Source organism: Chiloscyllium punctatum, chromosome 26 (assembly GCF_047496795.1).
Source record: "Chiloscyllium punctatum isolate Juve2018m chromosome 26, sChiPun1.3, whole genome shotgun sequence".
In the NCBI taxonomy this organism is placed as follows: domain Eukaryota; kingdom Metazoa; phylum Chordata; class Chondrichthyes; order Orectolobiformes; family Hemiscylliidae; genus Chiloscyllium; species Chiloscyllium punctatum.
Window position 1 is genome coordinate 76,331,804 of NC_092764.1, and position 19,735 is coordinate 76,351,538.

Here is a 19,735-nt window from a genome sequence, read left to right on the forward strand (position 1 = left end):
TTTTGGAGAAAGAATTTCAGATTTTGCCCTAGTGGCAGAGAAGGAACAGTGATATATTTCCAAGCCTGGATGGTGGTTGGCTTAGGTAGAAACTTGCAGGTAGAATTGTTCCATTGCCTTTGCAGATAGTGGTGCAAATGGATTTAGAAGATGCTACTGAAGGATCTTTGATAAATTTATGCAGTGCATCTTGAACATATTATAGAGTGAGCATTGTGTGGAGTCTCTGAATGCTTGTGGATGTGGTGCGATTCGTGCAGGTTGCTTTGCCCTGGATGGTATCAAGTTTCTAGAGTGTGGTTGGAATTGCACTCATTGAGGTAGGTGGGGAGTATTCCATCACAGATCTGACTTTCAAAAGGCAGGGGATGAATTATTCTTTGCAGAATTCCTAGACTCTGACCTGCTTACTAAATTAGGGATAAATAACCTGAAAGCATGATAAAAGATGGAATTTGAATTTGAAATTTGAATTTTTTTTAGTGGACACTGATGTGGGACTGTTTGATGTTAGCACTGGGTGCCCAAATTGGAAGATTTCCATCCTGTTCCATTAACATAAATGAATCAACTGGACAACAGGCTATTCTTAATGCAATATTGTGAAATGGGACAGTTAAATAATAATTTTGCAACAAAGAAACCTTCAGAAAAGAGCGACCATACAGTGATCAATTTTATCTTGATGAAAGTTAAATCCAAAATGAATCTTAAGCTAAACTACATAGGTTGCAGGATAAGGTGGCTAATGTCAATTTTGGAAGCTACACTAAATGTTATGACACTGGAAATGCAAGTCTGATTCAGTACAGCTTCAACACGAGCATTACAGCCCTAGTTCAAGTAGACAAAAAAGCTGAATTCCAGAGTTGAAGTGAGAGTGATTGCTCTTTACAACAAGGCTACATTAGACTCAGTAAAAACTGGAAAAACTGTGGATGCTGTAAATAAGAGACAAAATGGAAATTGCTAGAAAAGATCAGCAAGTCTGGTAGCATCTGTGGAGAGAAATCAAAGTTAACATTTTGCATCAAGTGACCCTTCCTCAGAACATGAACAGAACAATCCGATGAAGCATCACTCGACTTGAAACATTGGCATGAGTACACCAAAATGCCACTGGGAGGGGGTTTCATGATTTTAATCCAGCAACACTGAAGGAATTGCAATATATTTCACCAATGGATGGTGAATGGTTTGGAATGGAATTTGCTGTCAGATCTGCTAAGCTTTTCCAGCAATTTCTGCTTTTGCTCCATTTTATCCTCAGTTTGGCATCATGGAACCCTAACAATATGCAAATCAAAGGGACTTGGTGGAAAAGTTGCCACTAGTTGGAGTCAGACCTAACATAAAGGAAGATGCTTCTGCTTGTTGAAAATCAGTCATCTCAGCTCCAGGACACACTGCACGAGTTGCTCAGGGGAGCCATATAAATGCAGTGGCTGTGCATACTACATCAAGTAACTCACTTCCTCAATCCTCAAAGCTTGCCCACTATCAACAAGGCACAAGTCAGGAGTGTGGTTAAATACATCCCATCATCCTGAATGACTTAAGCACCAACAACACTCAAGAGTTTTGACACCATTCAAAACCAAGCACTCCTCTTGATTGGCACAACATTCACAAATATTCACCCGCCCTATAACAAATGCTCAGTAGTGTAAATGTGTACCATCTACCAGATGCACTGCAACAACTTGCCAAAGGCCCTTAGGTAGCACCTTCTAAACCTGTGACCACTACCACCTAAAAGGGCAATTTCAGCAATACATGGAAACAAGACTACTTGCAAATTCCACTCCATTCACCATCCATTGGTGAAATATATTGCAATTCTTTCAGTGTTGCTGGATTAAAATCATGAAACCCCCTCCCAGTGGCATTTTGGTGACTCATGCCAATGGAGTGCCATGGTCGATGAAGGCGACTCACCACCACCTTCTCAAGGGATGGGCAGTAAATGCTGGCCCAGCATTAAAATGAGCAGCAGACATGAAAGTTGGAAAGATATTATAAGGATATAAAGAGACCCAAGAAATTGATTCGGTCAAAGATTCCCAGATACTTGCTAGATACATTTTTTTTTAAAAGATTGAGAATGCTTCTGTAGAAAGTTGATAGAAAGAGGTGTTACTTCTTGCATTTTCTACTTGATGTCAGGTCTGATACACAGCAGTATGATTTCCATCATGAATATGACAAGAAGGGTGATTCTGAATCCAGTCTAGACATAATTTCAATTGACACAAAGCTTTTAACATCAGACAGATCAACAGCCAACTGAACCAACCATTCCACAAGGAGGCTAAGTTGCTGTGGCAACATGCACAGAACTATGGTGGAGGTTCCAGGTTTCTCTCCTTCACATGGATGTGTGATCAGACAGCTGAACAGGGATCTCTCTTGCTGTTACTGCATCTCATTGGCATGTGCTGAAAGGATGTACAAGTTGATGCTCATACACTTAGCTATCTTACGAATACACCTTGCTTGCCATCAAGACATGGAGTGCAAATTGAACCAGAAGAATCTGGCCCAGAGGCAAGGAAGCTGCCATTGCACCACAAGACTTCGAGAAAGGAATCAGAAAATGTAAATGTAGACCTACTGGAAGCAGAAACAAATGGAAGTATAATGTGGAATGAGGAAATGACAGAGGCATTAAACAGATACAATGCATATTTCTCCACAGCATCAGCCAAAAATAAAGCTGCAAAAATGGGCAACCAAATGTCTTGTAAAAATTAGGAAATGAAAAGAAATCGATATAAGTACAAAACCTATTGGGAATAAGAGATCATTAATCCCCTGTTCCTGAAAGTCTGCATAAGACAGTTTTAAAAGAGGTAGCAGCACAGATCATAGATGCATTACTTTTTTCTTACAGAATTCTTAAATTAAATATAATTCACAGGAATCAGTAGGCAGCTGACATAAACTTGATTACTTAAGAAAGAGGCAAGGGATAAAACAAAGGGGCTAAGGGCCAAATAATTGAATATTCATAGGTAAAATGCTAGATGCTATTATTAGAGGAAGGGTAATTGAGCTCTTAGAAAATCATATGATTCAGCATAGTTGACACAGAATGACAGGGAATGGCTCCTGTTAACATCTTTTTGAGGATATAATCAGGAAGATTGTTCTAGTTGTTGGTTAGTTTTTGTTTTGAGATTTCCAAGATGTACTCAATAAAGGTGGTATGCAGGTTATTAAACTAACTTAATACTTATAAAGTTTGATGTCATATATGAGCATGGATTGAGAATTGAATGATGGAAAGAAAACGTATTCGGAAAAAGGGTAGCATTGTGGCTCAGTTTTTAGCACTGCTGCTTCACAGTGCCAGGGACCCAGGTTCAATTCCAAAGTTGAGTGATTGTCTGTGTGTAGTTTGCACATTCATCCTGTGTCTGTGTGGGTTTCAGTTGGACACTCTGGTTTCCTCCCACAGGCCAATGAAGTGCAGCTTGGGTGTATTGTCCAGGCTAAATTGCCCATAGTGTTCAGGAATGTGCAGATTAGATACATTAGCCATAGGAAATGCAAGGTTATAGGGTAGGAGGATGGGTCTGTGTGCAATGCTCTTAGGAGGTTTGGTGTGGACTTGTTGGGCTGAATGACCTGTTTCCACACTGTGAGGAATCTATGATTTTTAGTTTGGCAAGCTGTAGCGAAGAGGGTTCCACAAGGATCAAAACTTGATCCTCAGCTATTAAGGATGTATATTAGTTATTTAGATGAGGGAATTGAATATAAATTGTCCAAGTTTGATGATGATAAAAAGGCTAGATGGGGAATTGAGCAGGGAAGAGAACACGAGAAAGTTGCAAGAGAAAAGGTGGACAAGTTAGGTGAGTGAGCAAGAACATAGCAGGTGAAAGACTATGTGCAGTATAAAGTTATTCCCATGGTAGTTATTCCTCTAAACTGAAGTTTTGTGTGTAGTTTTGGACTTTTTAATTAAATAAGGATACTAAGGTTTACAACAGAAGAAGGGAATTGTCATTTGAAGACATTGAGTAGACTCATCCTTTACTGCCCAGAATTGGGAAGACTGATCGTTGATCTAATTGAAACGTGCAAAATATTTTAAGGTATAAAGCGTACATCCCCGCTGACGTGTCTGAAAAAAGGTCAGCCACTTTCCTAAAGGCAGTGGATGCCCAGTGGTTGAATGTAGTTAAGATTGAGATCAATAACCCCATGGTACCAAGGGAATAAATGGTTATTGGATCAAGGCCAAGGGATAATCGGAATTTGTATGAAGGTGTCTTTGGTGTAGATCAGGCGGGATCTTGTTGAATCGTAGAGTGGGGTGAAAGCATCAAGGGCTTCCAGCCAGCTTCTATTTGGTAGTCCTTATCAACTTTTGAGTCTTTATTTTTAACATCGCCTAAGTGAGCATTTTCACCGTTCTATCTACGGAATCTCTTTTCTATAAATAATTCACTTTCAGTAACGTGAAACATTATTCACTTCAACACTAACTTGCAGCCATGACATAGAGACTAATAGTAACATTTAAAAGGCATCTGGATGAGTAAATGAATAGAACGTGTTGAGAGGGATTTTGACGAAATGGGACTAGATTAGGTTAGGATATCCTGTGGACATGGACGAGTTGGACCGAAGGGTCTGTTTCCGTGCAGTACATCTCTGTGACTCTATGACTGGGTTGAATATTGAGTCCGCCAATTGAAGACTCAACATTTTGAACCTGCCGATAAAACTTAAAAACCGGATCAAACTCATCACATCCCACATTTATAATGGAGGGTGGATTTGGGGCTGGTTACGTGATCGCATATTAAGCCAAACCAATATTACAGCTCATAATGAAAGCGAACTTCCTTTTTTTTAAAAAAAGCTGGTTGTTAGCTTAGATAATAAGTTATAGGAAACAGCGTAGATCAGAAATTAAATAGCTAGTCTACCGCTGATTCGAACAACGTTTAAAGCTCCAAGGTCTCAAAATCAAACCTTGAGTTTTCTTACTCTATTATTATCTTCTCATCTGAACTCTTCCTCCGGAGTTGGGTCAGGCTTAGAACCGCGAAGGTTAAGCGAGCGGCTAGGGATGAACCCTCTGAATTGTTAACAATTCGGGAGGAACGTACATTTGACACGAAGCTGAATGGTTAAACGTTTATACCACTTAGATACTAAATATTCTACTTTGACAGTCATGATCTCTGGCTTTTCAGGGGTTCGAAGTATTTGTTATCTAGATTGGACACTAATCGGCGTTTCACTTAGACCATATACAGACACGCTCAGACGTGGCGAACAAGCCTTTCAAATAAATAAAACAAAGGACTGCGGATGAAGATCTGAAACAAAAGGAAACATTGCTGGCGAAACTCAGCAGGACTGACAACATCTGTGGAGAGAAAATACACTGAACGTTTCGAGTCCAGTGACCATTCTCCACAAGCGAAGCAGTTCATAACCTTTTATTCACGGGGCGGTTCACCCACTGTCAATCACTCCCGATTAATAGCCGCAGCTTCGTGTTTTGGGGAGGGAATGGTCTCATTTATAATCCTGGAGTTTCAGTGTTTCTTAATGTGATAATTTTAATACAATTATTTGGATGGTCACAGTGTCATTTACAGCATGGAAACAATCCCTTCGGTCCAACTCGTCCATGCCGACCAGATGTCCTAAATTAATCTAGTCCCATTTGCTAGCATTTGGTCTATATCCCTGTAAACCCTTCCTATTCATATACCTATTCAGGTGATTTTTAGATGTTCTAATTGTACCCGCTTCCACCACTTCCTCTGGCAGCTCATTCCATACACCACCAGCCTCTACGTTAAAACGTATCCCCATTACGTTCCTTTTAAATCTTTCCCCTCCCACCTTAACCGAGATTTGTAACTTGGCGCAGGATCCTTCATGGTCCATTTTACACACAGGATAACCGTTCAGTTACTGTACGTACAGCCAAAATACAATAGAGATTCTGTGTGCGCGCTTTGCATCTCTGCCAAGATATATTATAATTGAGATTATCCGTTTAAAACAATTGCACCAGTTCAGAATGTCCTCCGGCGGCGCTCAACTGTTACAGCGAATTATTAAAGAAATATGCGCCTACTCGCAACAGGCAAGGACCGCTGCAGGAGATTCTGAAGTGGCGCAAAACAGTTGTGTTCAAAGGATAATCTCAATGATAATACAATCTGGCAGAGATGCAAAGTGGACACACAATCACTATTACATTTTTTTCTGTACGAACAGTATCTGAATTCCAAGCCTTTGTGTAAAATAGGCCATGCTGGGATCCTGCGCCAAGTTACAAAGCTCGGTTAAAAAGAAATGAAATCAAAACAGATGCGCGGCAGATACAATCCATATAGTCGGTGCCTGATGTTCGACAGTCGAGCAATGACTAAGGTCGGAGGAATACCACAATCTGGTTGCAATTACTTTGAAACTCCTTCCGATTCCCGAGTGCGTTTACATTGAGTTCGTGAGAATAATCTCGTTGACCAGCTGCAATAACTCGTTCAAAAAGAAACCAACCATTTCGCTCCATGTACCCAACCAGAAAAAAAGAAAATCTTAACTGGTTTCGACAGTCACGAGAAGAAAATCTCTCTACGGTAACTTGTAAAGTCGAACATTCTTCACCTTCCCGCGCCATATTATTCAGATATGTTTAACCCCGAACCCGTTTTGATAACGGCCTCACAGTGCCGCTAACAATAGGTTTTGGACAAAAGCTGTGAATTTTTCGCCATTTCATGCAGGCGAGTTAAGATGCAGCGCAGTGTAACTCAACGCGGGCAAATATATCCAAACCCCAATCTGCAGAAAATGTTGCAACTTTCCTTGCACAAATGATTGAAATTGGCTAGCAAAAGTTTTTTTAAAATTCCAACCCGCAGACATCTAGCTTTGGTGTTGGCAAGTCCGGGATTTTCATTCCGGAAATCCCCGGCAAGGAATTAGCAGTGAAAAGACTGAACCGTATCCGAAACTCGCAGATTTTATTCCCATGTAGAGGATATTAGAGAATAAATTCGCGATTTCACTGGATGGAAGGTGAATGATGATGTGATACTCAGATAGTGATGCGAAATCTAACAGAGAGGAGACTGTGAAATGTACATTTTGAAAATGCATTTGATTTCATGCAGGAAAAGATTTCGAAACAGCAATTAAAACAGAAGCGTGCGGTCGCTTGTTGAACCCTGCTGACAATTGCCGAAAGTTCAGTTTTTTGGTGGCCGCAGTGGGCTAATGGATAAGGCGCAGGCTTCCTTAGCCAGGAATTGTTGGTTCACGCCTCACCTCGATTTGCCTGAGTTCAGCTTTTCGCTGTGAATTTTCAGCACTGCGGCACCGACTTCCCGCGGCCACTGAGTAACGTCGGGGAATACTGTGGTCCCATTGTCCCGGATACAATAGCATGCTGCACACCGGGTGTTCAGTCAAACACTGAGTTATAGAATCCCGACAGTATGGAGAGCGGCCACTCGGACGCGAGTCTATACCGACCCTCGGAAGAGCATCCCACCCAAACCCAGAGCGCCATCCTATCGCCGTGGCGGATCGGTTTAATCTGCACATCCCTTTAACCCGACCTTCACATCTTTGCATCTCAATGTACCCTAACAGGGAGAAATTAATAATCACTCGCATTATCCTTCCCAGCCGTCCACTTATTTCAACCTTCCTGTCCCTCTAACTGCTCTCTATGTTGCTGGAAGTGATCACTCACCGTTTACATTTAGCCGTATGCCAGTTCCATTTCCAGTATATTCACCCTGCACCCTGCAATAATAGACGCCAGCGTCTCCAAAACGCAGGTTGTTAATGCGCAGAATAGCACTGGCTTTGCTCTCAATCTGGAACACTCTCCGGGAATCCTGTTTGGGGCTCAAGAATGTCCGGTCTCCGGCTTTCCACCAGTGCACCACGATTTGTTTTATATCTCGGAATAGCGGGAAGGAGCAGTGAAAAGTCACGGTCTCTCCTGCGGTCGCATTGGACAGACTCAGAAATTGCTTCACTTCAGCGGTAACTGTTGCAAAAACAAAATAAAAACACAAAACATTTATTTACAGGAGGCCGGCGGCGAGTGGAAAAGTTGTACCAGCAAACAAAGAAATTAAAGCCCGCCGGCGGCGTTTATGATTGGTGAAATATCCCTTCTTCCGTAAGGCGAGAAACTCCATAACATGTGTAACAACTTCAGTCATGAATAGCAAGAGAAGTGAAAAAAGAGGTATACTGATTATTTTGCGTGTATTACTTATAATTTCTTAAATGTAACGATAGTTGAATTGAAAGCACGTACCTGTGCAAGAAAGGACCAGGATGAGTATGGGGAGAAGTTCTGTTCCCCGAGACATACTGACATTTGGAGCTGAGTTCCAACAGAGCCCCACACCCCCGGCTGGTTTGAGCGGGACGGCAGGGAGAGGGTGGTCACTATTCTTTCCACTCTCTCGAGCTCATGTGAAGTGCAATCTTTCGCTGTCACGCTTGCAATCTTGCGGTTTCAATGCTGTGTTGGTAGGCAAGATCTACAGCCCACTGCGTGTATTGGAAGCAGAAATAACGGCGGTTTCGTTTCGTACCAAGCGTTGAACACTTTATCTGAAGCAGAAATCAAAGGTCACGTCCATGTGAGACGGCAAAAGGTGTCTGTGGGGTGGTCTGAGAAAGGTGATGATTTGCAGATGCCGCTGTTGGACTGGGGTGTACAAAGTTAAAAATCACACAACACCAGGTTATAGTCCAACAGGTTTAATTGGAAACACACTAGCTTTCGGAACGACGCTGCTTCATCAGGTGACAGTGGAGGGCTCGATCCTAACACAGAATTTATAGCAAAAATTTACAGTGTGATGTAACTGAAATTATACATTGAAAAATTGATTGTCTGTTAAGCCTTTCATCTGTTAGAATACAGTGATAGTTTCACTTCTTTCATGTGTAAATCACAAAACCTTTTTTTTTTAAAAGTTGCATTCTCTGGTTAGCTGTTAACAATGGTGATAGCTAGACAATATGTTGAAGGTGTTGGCCCCTTGTGTTCTCTGTCTCTACCATGATGTTTAGATTGATTCTAGTCTAAAAAGTGAGATAAGAGTTTTACATAAATTCATGCAGTTTTTGAGCTCAGAGTTACTTGTACTTGCAGAGTTACATTGTACTTTGCTCAAAAACTGCATACATTCATGTCGAACTCTGAGAAAGGAGGTCGCGAACTGTGTTGTCCAGCCAGTTTCCTCTTTTCAAGAGTGTGCTGTGCCTACACCCTCAAACAGCAGACTTTCACAGTTAATGCTGCACAAAACCTACACGCACTCGAGTACTCCCACTCTCACCCAATTTGGCGCTTCCTCAATTCCTCCTAACTTTATCTGCGAACGCCATCTCACCCTGTGCTATTTCGCCTCCAGCTCTCTCAGGGCGGAGGGCTAAAAGTGGTCCTCGCAAAATATGCACACACCCGTTTCCCTCTCTCACCAACCTGCCGCAAGCCAAAAGGAGAATTGGTTTCATTTGCTGACTGAAAGAGAAATAATTCCCTCAATAGGGTAGTTCAGGAATGTTATTACTCAAACATATTGCTCGCCATCTTTTACATTCTCTGTCCTCACAAACCTTCCAAATCTTTTGACGTAAAATTCTCTTAGACTTTCCTTCATACAGTTAAATAGCTTTCTGTTTAAAATGTATCCATTCTTTTCGCCTCGACTACTCTGTGGTCGGGAGTGCCATACTCCACTCTTGAGTTACCTGTCGGATTGAGCATTCAGGATCTCATATTTACGCCCTCTAGAGCAGCTCGCCCCCACAAGCAGCAATATCTTCCGAAGTAGTCTTAATCTTACTTATTTTAATAGTTAATCAGGTGACGCCTCAGCCTTCACAAAAGTTGTTTGATACAAGGACGGGAACTGCTTGAAACATGAAGTGCACCGGTCAATAAGCACAAGCGTTAGGAAACAGTGTCACTGAAACTGAACCGGAAGAGAAATCTCTTTCAAAGTGTTAAGTGTGAGAGAACCAGAACAAAATGTACCACGGTTAACAATTACAATACAGGATATCATACAGGAAAGGTCTGACAACAGTTTTCAAACAATCGCAGTAAAACGAAGCGGTGAAATAAGAGGACAAACATCAAACTGGCCTTTTCTTCCTAGATCCTCACCCACGTCTCCATTATCTCATGCAATTTCCATTCTTTTTCAATTATCCAGCAACTGCATTTTCCTTTTCAATTTTTGTGCTACTCCGAGCGTGATGTTGAGCTTATCAGACCCTGCCGACTGTACGTTAGGACAGAATGTTGGAATACTACTCCTGTCTCCGTTTGTTTTTAGAGTCGATAAAATGTGGAGCTGGAAGAGACAGCATCGGAGGAGCAACAAAGTTGACGTTTCAGGTCTGGACCCTTCATCGGGACTCCCCAGCTGTGCTCTTCCAGCCCCACATTTTATCGATTCTGACTTTCATCATCTGCAGTCCTTACTATCGCCTTTTACCTTTAGCCTTCCAGCATCCAAGGCAGTCCAGTAGTAAAATGGGAATAGCTCAGAGTTCCCCACCTCTTCCTCCGCTACATTGATGACTGCATTGGCGCCGCCTCGTGCATGCGCGAGGAGGTTGAGCAATTCATCAAATTCACCAACACATTCCACCCTGACCTTAAACTTACCTGGACCATCTCTGACACCTCTCTCCCCTTCCTGGACCTCTCCATCTCCATTAATGACGACCGACTTGACACTGACATTTTTTACAAACCCACCAACTCCCACAGCTACCTGGATTACACCTCTTCCCACCGTACCTCTTGCAAAAATGCCATCCCGTATTCCCAATTCCTCTATCTCCGCTGGATCTGCTCCCAGGAGGACCAGTTCCACCACAGAACACACCAGATGACCTCCTTCTTTAGAGACCACAATTTCCCTTCCCACTTTGATAAAGATGCCCTCCAACGCATCTCATCCACATCCCGCAACTCCGCCCTCAGACCCCACCCCTCCAATGTTACAAGGACAGAACACCCCTGGTGCTCACCTTCCACCCTACAAACCTTTGCATAAACCAAATCATCCACCGACATTTCCGCCACCTCCAAAAAGACCCCACCACCAGGGATATATTTCCCTCCCCACCCCTTTCCGCCTTCCACAAAGACCGTTCCCTCCATAACTACCTGGTCAGGTCCACGCCCCCCTACAACCCACCCTCCCATCCTGGCACTTTCCCCTGCCACTGCAGGAACTGTAAAACCTGTACCCACACCTCCCACCTCACCTCTATCCAAAGCCCTAAAGGAGCCTTCCACATCCATCAAAGTTTTACCTGCACATCCACTAATATCATTTATTGTATCCGTTGCCCCCGCTGCGGTCTCCTCTACATCAGGGAGACTGGACACCTCCTAGCAGAGTGCTTTAGGGAACATCTCCGGGACACCCGCACCAATCAACCACACCCCCCGTGGCCCAACATTTCAACTCCCCCTCCCACTCTGCTGAGGACATGGAGGTCCTGGGCCTCCTTCACTGCCGCTCCCTCGCCAACAGACACCCGGAGGAAGAATACCTCATCTTCCGCCTCGGAACACTTCAACCCCAGGGCATCAATGTGGACTTCAACAGTTTCACCATTTCCCCTTCCCCCACCTCATCCTAGTTCCTAACTTCCAGCTCAGCACTGTCCCCATGACTTGTCTGGACTTGCCGTACCTGCCTATCTCATCTTCCACCTATCCACTCCACCCTCTCCTCCCCGACCTATCACCTTCATCCCCTCCCCCACTCACCTATTGTACTCTATGCTACTTTCTCCCCACCCCCACCCTCCTCTAGCTTATCTCTCTATGCTTCAGGGCCACTGCCTTTATTTCTGATGAAGGGCTTTTGCCCAAAACGTCAATTTCGCTGCACTTTGGATGCTGCCTGAACTGCTGTGCTCTTCCCGCACCACTAATCCAGAATCTGGTTTCCAGCATCTGCAGTCATTGTTTTTACCCCATAGCTGAGAGTTTCCAACTCTCCTAGGTTGCTCTGAAGTACTGCATTAATTGAAGAAATATTTCCTGAGTACTGCCAAAAGAGACAGCTAGGCAAAAAAAAATTTCTTTCCCAATTTTCGTCATCATATCCTTTTAAAAAATTGCAAAAGGGAAAATTAGGCTTTTTTAGTGGTTGAAAATTTCATGATGGAGCCTACTGGAATGGATTTAACCAAAGTTAGCAAATCTTACTACTTAAATAATTCATTTTACAAGGTTCATGATGAAACTACTTAAGGATGACAGAGAAGAAAGATTTGACGACAGTGAGATGAAGTAAGGTGAGGAAATATATGTACAGCATTGATCTTTTGATGAAATGACCTGTTCCAGCGCTATAAATTGCATGTTACACCAAGATAGCCAAGAGAATTCTGACAGGCCATTAGACATTGCTCAGTCAGCATTTGCCTGCAAAGGTCAATTTGTAGGATGATGGAAATGTCTTCAGCGTGGTGAAAAGTACCCACAGTAGCCTCCATCACAAAAAGCAATATTGATGATTAAATAACACTATATTCAAATCTTCCTCTGCCAACAAAAGACAACTATTCTGCAGAGACAATTTAAAGGGCGTAAAAACCATCCAACAGCCAAACACAATCAAAACATAGGTCCAGAAGACAACAATGAAAATAAAACACATTGCCCAACATCACTCTTACATCAGAGTATCTCAACGCAGTCTGAAGTTATAGACAATAGACAATAGACAATCTCAATGCAGTCTGAAGTTAAAGCTATGGTAAGGGAGGTGGAATTTCCATCAAAATTACATGGAAAGGAGCAACTGTGGTGTGAAATAGGTGCAAAATGGGCTTTAAGTACTGTTTCAAGTTTCATGAGTTAAAAGGGTAAACATAGTATCATGTCATTAACTATAAGAATAATTTGTGAAATTAAATTGTGCAATCGTAATTTAATTCCCAGTACAAAGCACCAAATCAAAATGTGTCTGTCATGGAACTGTTCGTCCCACTAACATGATTGCTGCATGACAGTGTAAAGATGTGGCATAAGGAATGCTGCTCATTGAGTCATAAAGATGTACAGCACAGAAATAGACCCTTCAGTCAAACTCGTCCATGCCGACCAGATATTCTCACCTAATCTAGTCCCATTTGCCAACACTTGGCCCTTCCCATTCATATACCCATCCAGATGCTTTTTAAACGTTGTAATTGTACCAACCTCCACCAGTTTCTCCAGCAGCTCATTCCATACTTGCAAAACCCACCCCATAAAAATGTTGTCCCTTAGGTCCCTTGCAAATCTTTCCCCTCTCACCTTAAACCTATGCCCTCTAGTCCTAGACTCCGAGACCAAGGAAAACACCTTGTCCATTTACCCTATCCATGTCCTGCATGATTTTACAAACCTTTGTGAGGTCACCCCTAAGCCTCCAAGAGTCCAGGTAAAATCGCCCCAGCCTATTCAGCCTCTCCATGTACCTCAAACCTTCCAACCCTGGCAATATCCTCGTAAATTTTTTTCTGAACCCCTTCAAGTTTCACAACATCCTTGCTACAACAGGGAGACCAGAATTGTACACAATATTCCAAAAGTGGCCTAACCAATGTCCTTTAGAGCTGCAACATTACTTCTCAACTCCTTTACTCAATGCACTGACCAATAAAGGAAAGCACACCAAATGCTTCTTCGCTAGCTTATCTACCTTTGACTCCACTTTCAAGGAACTATGAACCTTCACTCAAGGTCTCTTTGTTAAGCAACACTCCCTCGGATCTTACAATTATGTTTATAAGTCCTGCCCTGATTTGCCTTTCCAAAATGCAGCACCTCATATTTATTGAAATTAAACTTCAGCTGCCACTCTTCAGCCCATTGACCCACTTGATCAAGATTCAAGGTAGATACCAATAAAAGTGATTGGTCCATCTTAGCCCATAGATATCCAAAAGGCACAATGATCCTTCAACTAAATCAACCAATTGATTTTTAAATCAATCTGAAGTTTAGCATGTTGTTCATAGCATGTTATGCAAAAACATTAAAAAATGTGCAATGTTTGGCACCTTGAAGACACTGCAAAGTACTTTAAATACAGCAATGTCCTACTCCACTAATGAAATAGATGACCCAATCACCTGTTTTTGATGGAGTTGGATGGTTGAAGCTTAAATATTGACCAAGATGTGGGGACAACTCCCTTCCCTTGAATATTTGAATATGGTGACAGGATGTCAAAAAGGCAGATATAGCTCTGGTTTAACATTTTATTCAATGAAAATGGCTACAAAATTCAACTGTAATTTATCCCCCCCCACCCCCACCCCCCACCAATGCCATGCATGCCCTTTAGTGAGACACATGTTGTTACACTCAAGCCCATGTCAACACCATTTTGGTGATGTCATCAGCAAAATTTTTATAGATAGATAGATTCTGGCATCAAACAGCACCAAGCATCATTTTTGATCTCAAGACTTCATTATATTCTTGACCTCACAGAGTCAAACGTATATTGAAGAATAGAAAGAATCTACAAACTGCAGCATTCAAAGGAATCAACTATGCTGACATTAATTTCTGACTGAATCTTTGAATTGTCGCTGAGTTAGTAGAACTGGTTGGTAGTTTACACTGTTACTTAAAATTGGTGGAACATGGTGAAGCCCTTGGTTCTCACTTCAAGATTTCTGTTTTGGCAATGTGCTTCTGATATGACAGGAGGATCAGCAGAAATGGCACAGAGGAGGATAAGATGCTTGAAGAAACAGATGAAGGAGGAGATGGGGAAGTCCAACTCATCTTTAGAGAGCACTTTTCTTAACTCAATGCCACTGAGGAAGAGTGTGTACAATGTCTCCATTTTTTCAAGGAGGAGCTGACCGCAATCAGCTGCCTCCCATGAGCAGGCCAGAAACCTCAGAGCAGGCATGGAAGATATTGTCATTGGCCATTACCATGAATGTTATACATCAGGATCCTTCCTGAAAAAAAAGGTAATATCTTGAATATCTCCTAATTTGTCTTCAATTGCTGTGCAAGAGTGGTGCCTGACACCCATAATGCCAGGGAAGGTGATACATAAAATTATTTCTTACCAGATAGAAGCAGGTTCAGCACTTAAGCCAGAGATCCACATCCCAGAGATCAAACCAAAGGATGAGTACTGGTGAAAGCAGGTAATCTACGGATGACCTGTCTCTTGACTCCAGCACGCAATGCAAATAAGTATCAACGGTATTGAACAATACTTTTAGAATAAACATGCTGAGTAAACCACAAGGTACCTCAAGGAATACTTTTACTCCACTGACACTTCTCTGGAGGAGCCCTGCAGTACTCCCCTAAACACAATTCTCCCACTGATATCCGTGACTTTTCTGACATTTTACACCGGTTTCAGAATTTCCAGTTTGCAGGCTCTAGCTGCCTTCTCTTTACCATGGACATGCAATCCATTTATACATCCATCCCCCACCAGGATGGTCTTTGTTTTTCACGAACAAAGGCCTGAACTGTCGCCATCCACACTAGCCTGTTCTGCCTGGCTAAGCTCGTCCTCACCCTGAACAATTTTTCTTTTAACTCCACTCTTATTTTTTTCAGGTTAGAGGGGTGGCCATGGGTACCTGCTTGTTATGATGGTCTTTTTTGTGGGATACATGTAACAGTTCTTGTTCCAGTCCTGTCCCAGCCCCAACCCACAATGTTTTTTCCAGTATGTTGATGATATCATCAGTGCTGCTTCCTCCTCTCAACTGGAATTTGAAAAGCTTCTCGATTTTGATTCCAATTTCAACCATGCTGTTACCTTCACCTGGTCCACCTTGTACTCCTCCCTTCCTTTCCTCAATTTCTCTGCTTCCATTTCTAAGGATAGACTGGCCACAAACATCCACTATAAACCACAGTTACCTTGACTATATCTCCAGACACCCCACTTCCTACAAACCCTCCATTCCCTTCTCCCAGTTCTTTGATCTCTGTTATACCTGTTCCAAAGTGCCAACTTCAGCAAGGGAGCTTCTGAAATGTCTGCTTTCTTCCTCAACCAAGGATTGCTCAGCACCATCAGGTTCCAACCCACCTCCTGCGCTTTGGCCTTTACCCCCTCTCTTTCCCACAATACCAATAGCGTCCCCTTGTCCTCACCTACCATCCCACCAGCATACACATCCAGAGGATTATTAACCACTGTTTCCACCACCTCCAGTGAGATTCCACTACATGTACCCCTCCCCTCCCTTGCCAGCCTTCTGCAGGGACCATTTCCTTTGTGACACTCTGTTCCACTCTTCCTTCACTCTCAATACACTCCCAAAGCTTCATGGCACCTTGCCTTGCAATCATAGAAGGTGAAACACTTGTCCATTTACTTCTCCCCTCCTTAGTATCCAAGGACCCAAACATACCTTCCAGGTGAAGCAGCACTTTACTTGCACTTCAATCTAGTCTACTGCATTCACTGTTCACAATGTGGTCTCTTCCACACTGGGGTAGACTAGGTGAACACTTCATAAAACACCTAGGTTCTGTCTGCAAAAAAAAAAAAGACCCTGAGCTTCCAGTTACCTGCCATTTCAATATAACACCCTGATCCTTGGCCAACATCTCTGTCTCAGGCTTGCTTCATGCTCCAGCTATGCTCAGCACAAACTGGAAGAACAGTATCTCAGTTTCCACGTGGGGAACATGCAGCCTTCTGGAGTCAATGTAGCATTCAATACCTTTAGGGCTTGAGCTCTTCTATGTCCTTAACCCAACTCCCATATACCAGGTCTTGTTATTACATAGTCTGTGATGACACTTCCCATTAATAGCTATTCACTCACCTAGCCAGAGAGTTATTCAGTCCTTTGTCTATCTAACTGTTCTTTTGTCTTTCTTTGGGTTATCCCCACTTATTGTTTACTCCTTAACCCCTCCGCCACCCTATCTTCTGCATAAAACCAATTTCTTCCTAGCTACCATCAATTCTGACAAAGCATCACTCAAGTCAAAATGTTAACTCTGATTTCTCTCCATAGATGCAGCCAGAACTGCTGTTCTTTTCCAGCAATTTGTGTTTGGGTTTATGATTTGCAGAGGTCTGCCATGGCCTACCCAAGCTCTCACCAATGGTAAGAGATGGTATTACACACCTCTGGGGCTTGTAGTGAACTTTGGTCCACTGGTTCAAAGATAGGAATACCATTATGTCTCAAGGTACCCAGAAGGTACCAATATATCTTCCTTCTGTCCAGGCTGTGAATCACTGTCTCATTTGACTGCAACTCCAATTAAAATAACCTAAGTAGGATTCAACAATCATCCCATATTTTGCTCTTATCCACACATAGATCCATTACAACATCTTCCTGGCCATAATGGTAAAACAAAAGCTATCACAAAACCATGATACCACGCCATTTTCATCCGAAAATCCAGCCAATATTTCATACAAAAAATTACACCATATATTACTACCCAAGAATGGTCTCACTAACTTGGACTTGGTCTGTAGTTTTAGGGCAAATGTTTCTTCATTAGAAATTTCTGAACTGTAAAAATCATCTTGAATTTTGCATTTTTTTGCTTAATTAAATAAATTAGCCTTTTTTTGCTGATTAAAGGAAGTAGATGACTGAGAGAATCCAAAGCAATAATGGACCATTTTCCTTTCCCCACCTTCTACTCAGAGAATCCCACATGTGAATTCCAGCATTCATCCAGCTTTGCCTTCCTTCCAACATTGAAAATAGGATAAACATTCATCTGACTGTCTTCATCTTACTACTATTAAGGAAGCTGACAAGCCTCAAGGCAAAAATAAAGAGCCAAAGCTGACACTAAAACTACTTGTTGAGCAAGGATGTGTACAACAATTAGATTATGTGGCTTCTTGACTGGGACTGACACTGAGATTTCATACTAACTCCATATTTCTATTCTATTCCCATATCAATTCATTTTCTTAGAACTCAAACAGTTATCATTTTCAATCTTGGATGTATTAAACAATTGAACATCCAGAGGCCTCTGGACAAAAAAATTTCAAAGATAAAAACATTTCTTATTTCAGTTCTCATTAGCTGACCTCTTCCTTCTTTGACTGAGAGTTTAGAAGAGTAAGAGGCAACATGATTGAATTGCATAATATCCTGGCAATCTTGACAGGGTGCATGTGAAAAAGACATTGCCTTTCTGGAACGAGGGCTCTCTTTCAAATAAGGCCCTAACAATTTAAAACAGATACAGAAAACATTTTATCGGAGTCGTGAGTCTTCAGAACTCTGGTCTTGAAAAGACAAGTGAAGCAGAGTTGAGGAAAGGGAAGGTAGACAAGAGTTTAGAGTAATCAGACAATTGTGATTTTATTCAATGGAACAGCAAACTAGAGGGGTCAAGTGCCTTACCCTATTCCTAATTTAGGTTGACATGACCAAGAATTTCATAAGTTTCGATGAAAGCACCCCCCCGATTTTTTTTAAAACTTGAGAATATAGGACAGCTTACACAATCTCACCTCGTGGAATTAACTCTCATTGCAGGAATCAATCCAAAGAACCTTTAAGACAAGTCTTTCCTTCATTGGGTAACCAAATAATTCAGGTGTGATCACTTCAATGCCAGGTACAACTGCATCAAACATCTTTACTCTTGCAGTAAATGTTAATATTCCTCTTGAAATGCTTATGCTGTCTAATTATTATGTATATGCTTCTATTCCTTCAAGAATCATAATTATTTGATCAAAATGATTTTTAACTAAAGTTGAATGTATTAAACTGTCAGTGAAATTAACTTTCTTTTTCTTTAATTGGTGTTTTTGTATTTTAAAGGGTATGTATATATTTACTGTCACATCTCAAACGATTAGTAATATTTGCATCATTATTGAATAAATCTTATTGAATAAATCTTGTTTAATAAAGAACAAATACATAAAAGAAAGCTAGGTCTTGTATCTGTATTCTCAAACAAATTGATTAATGTGTACAATTAGTTTTATCGATAATTGGCAAAACATTGTCTGACATATGCTGTGATTCATGGAGTAGTGTGACTATTGAGAAACAGTGCACTCCTCCAACCTCAGATGTAACACCATTGTCTTGTGCTCATTCTCAGTCTCTACCAATCTCACTCTCTACTCGGATAACTACTGTCTAAATCATGAGCCACATATCAACCTCGGTTTTCACTAAGTATAGTTAGTTAACTTGATAACTCATCACTGCAAAGGATGAAAGCTAGAAAGGAGTAGAATACCTTTACAGTTTTGTGCATCAAGAATTCCTGAACAGGCAATTACCTTTTTTTAAAGACAGCCTAGTTAGATGCAAATAGATTATTGAATTCCCAACCTCAAAACTGTCACTCCTCTTACACATTGGTGAGATTTTTATAACCCAGGCCAATTATCTTTCCTGCCCCCCTAAATGAAACCATCAATTTAACTTTAAAGAATTTCTAATATTTGATGTAAAAAGAAAGTAAAATCATCATCATCCCAAAGCACATACAATTACTCGCTCATTAGAGAGATGACTGGTGGTGGATTTGACCCGAGGATCACTACATCTCAAGTGAGGGAAGAGTCTGAGAAGCCAGGACCCTCATGGTGAACTCAGCCAATATGAGAATTGAACCCACAATGTTACCATCACTCAACCATCTAGTCAACTGAGCTAACCAATCTGCATAATATACTAAAGC

At 41.7% G+C, this 19,735-nt stretch overlaps 1 protein-coding gene across 3 annotated transcripts in view; it reads right to left on the minus strand.

Moving 5' to 3' along the window:
* The window catches only part of LOC140453186 (tapasin-related protein-like), a 30,276-nt gene extending 19,712 nt beyond the window's left edge, over nt 1–10,564 (minus strand). The window contains exons 1-3 of one of the 3 annotated variants that reach the window (XM_072547683.1): nt 10,524–10,564; nt 8,321–8,622; nt 7,742–8,044 (exon numbers count right to left, since the gene is read on the minus strand). In XM_072547683.1, coding sequence (XP_072403784.1) covers nt 7,742–8,044; nt 8,321–8,375 — 358 coding nt within the window. In that variant the 5' untranslated portion in view covers nt 8,376–8,622; nt 10,524–10,564. The other 2 variants (XM_072547685.1, XM_072547684.1) reach the window with 2 other exon arrangements.
* Between the last annotated feature and the right edge of the window lie 9,171 nt (nt 10,565–19,735).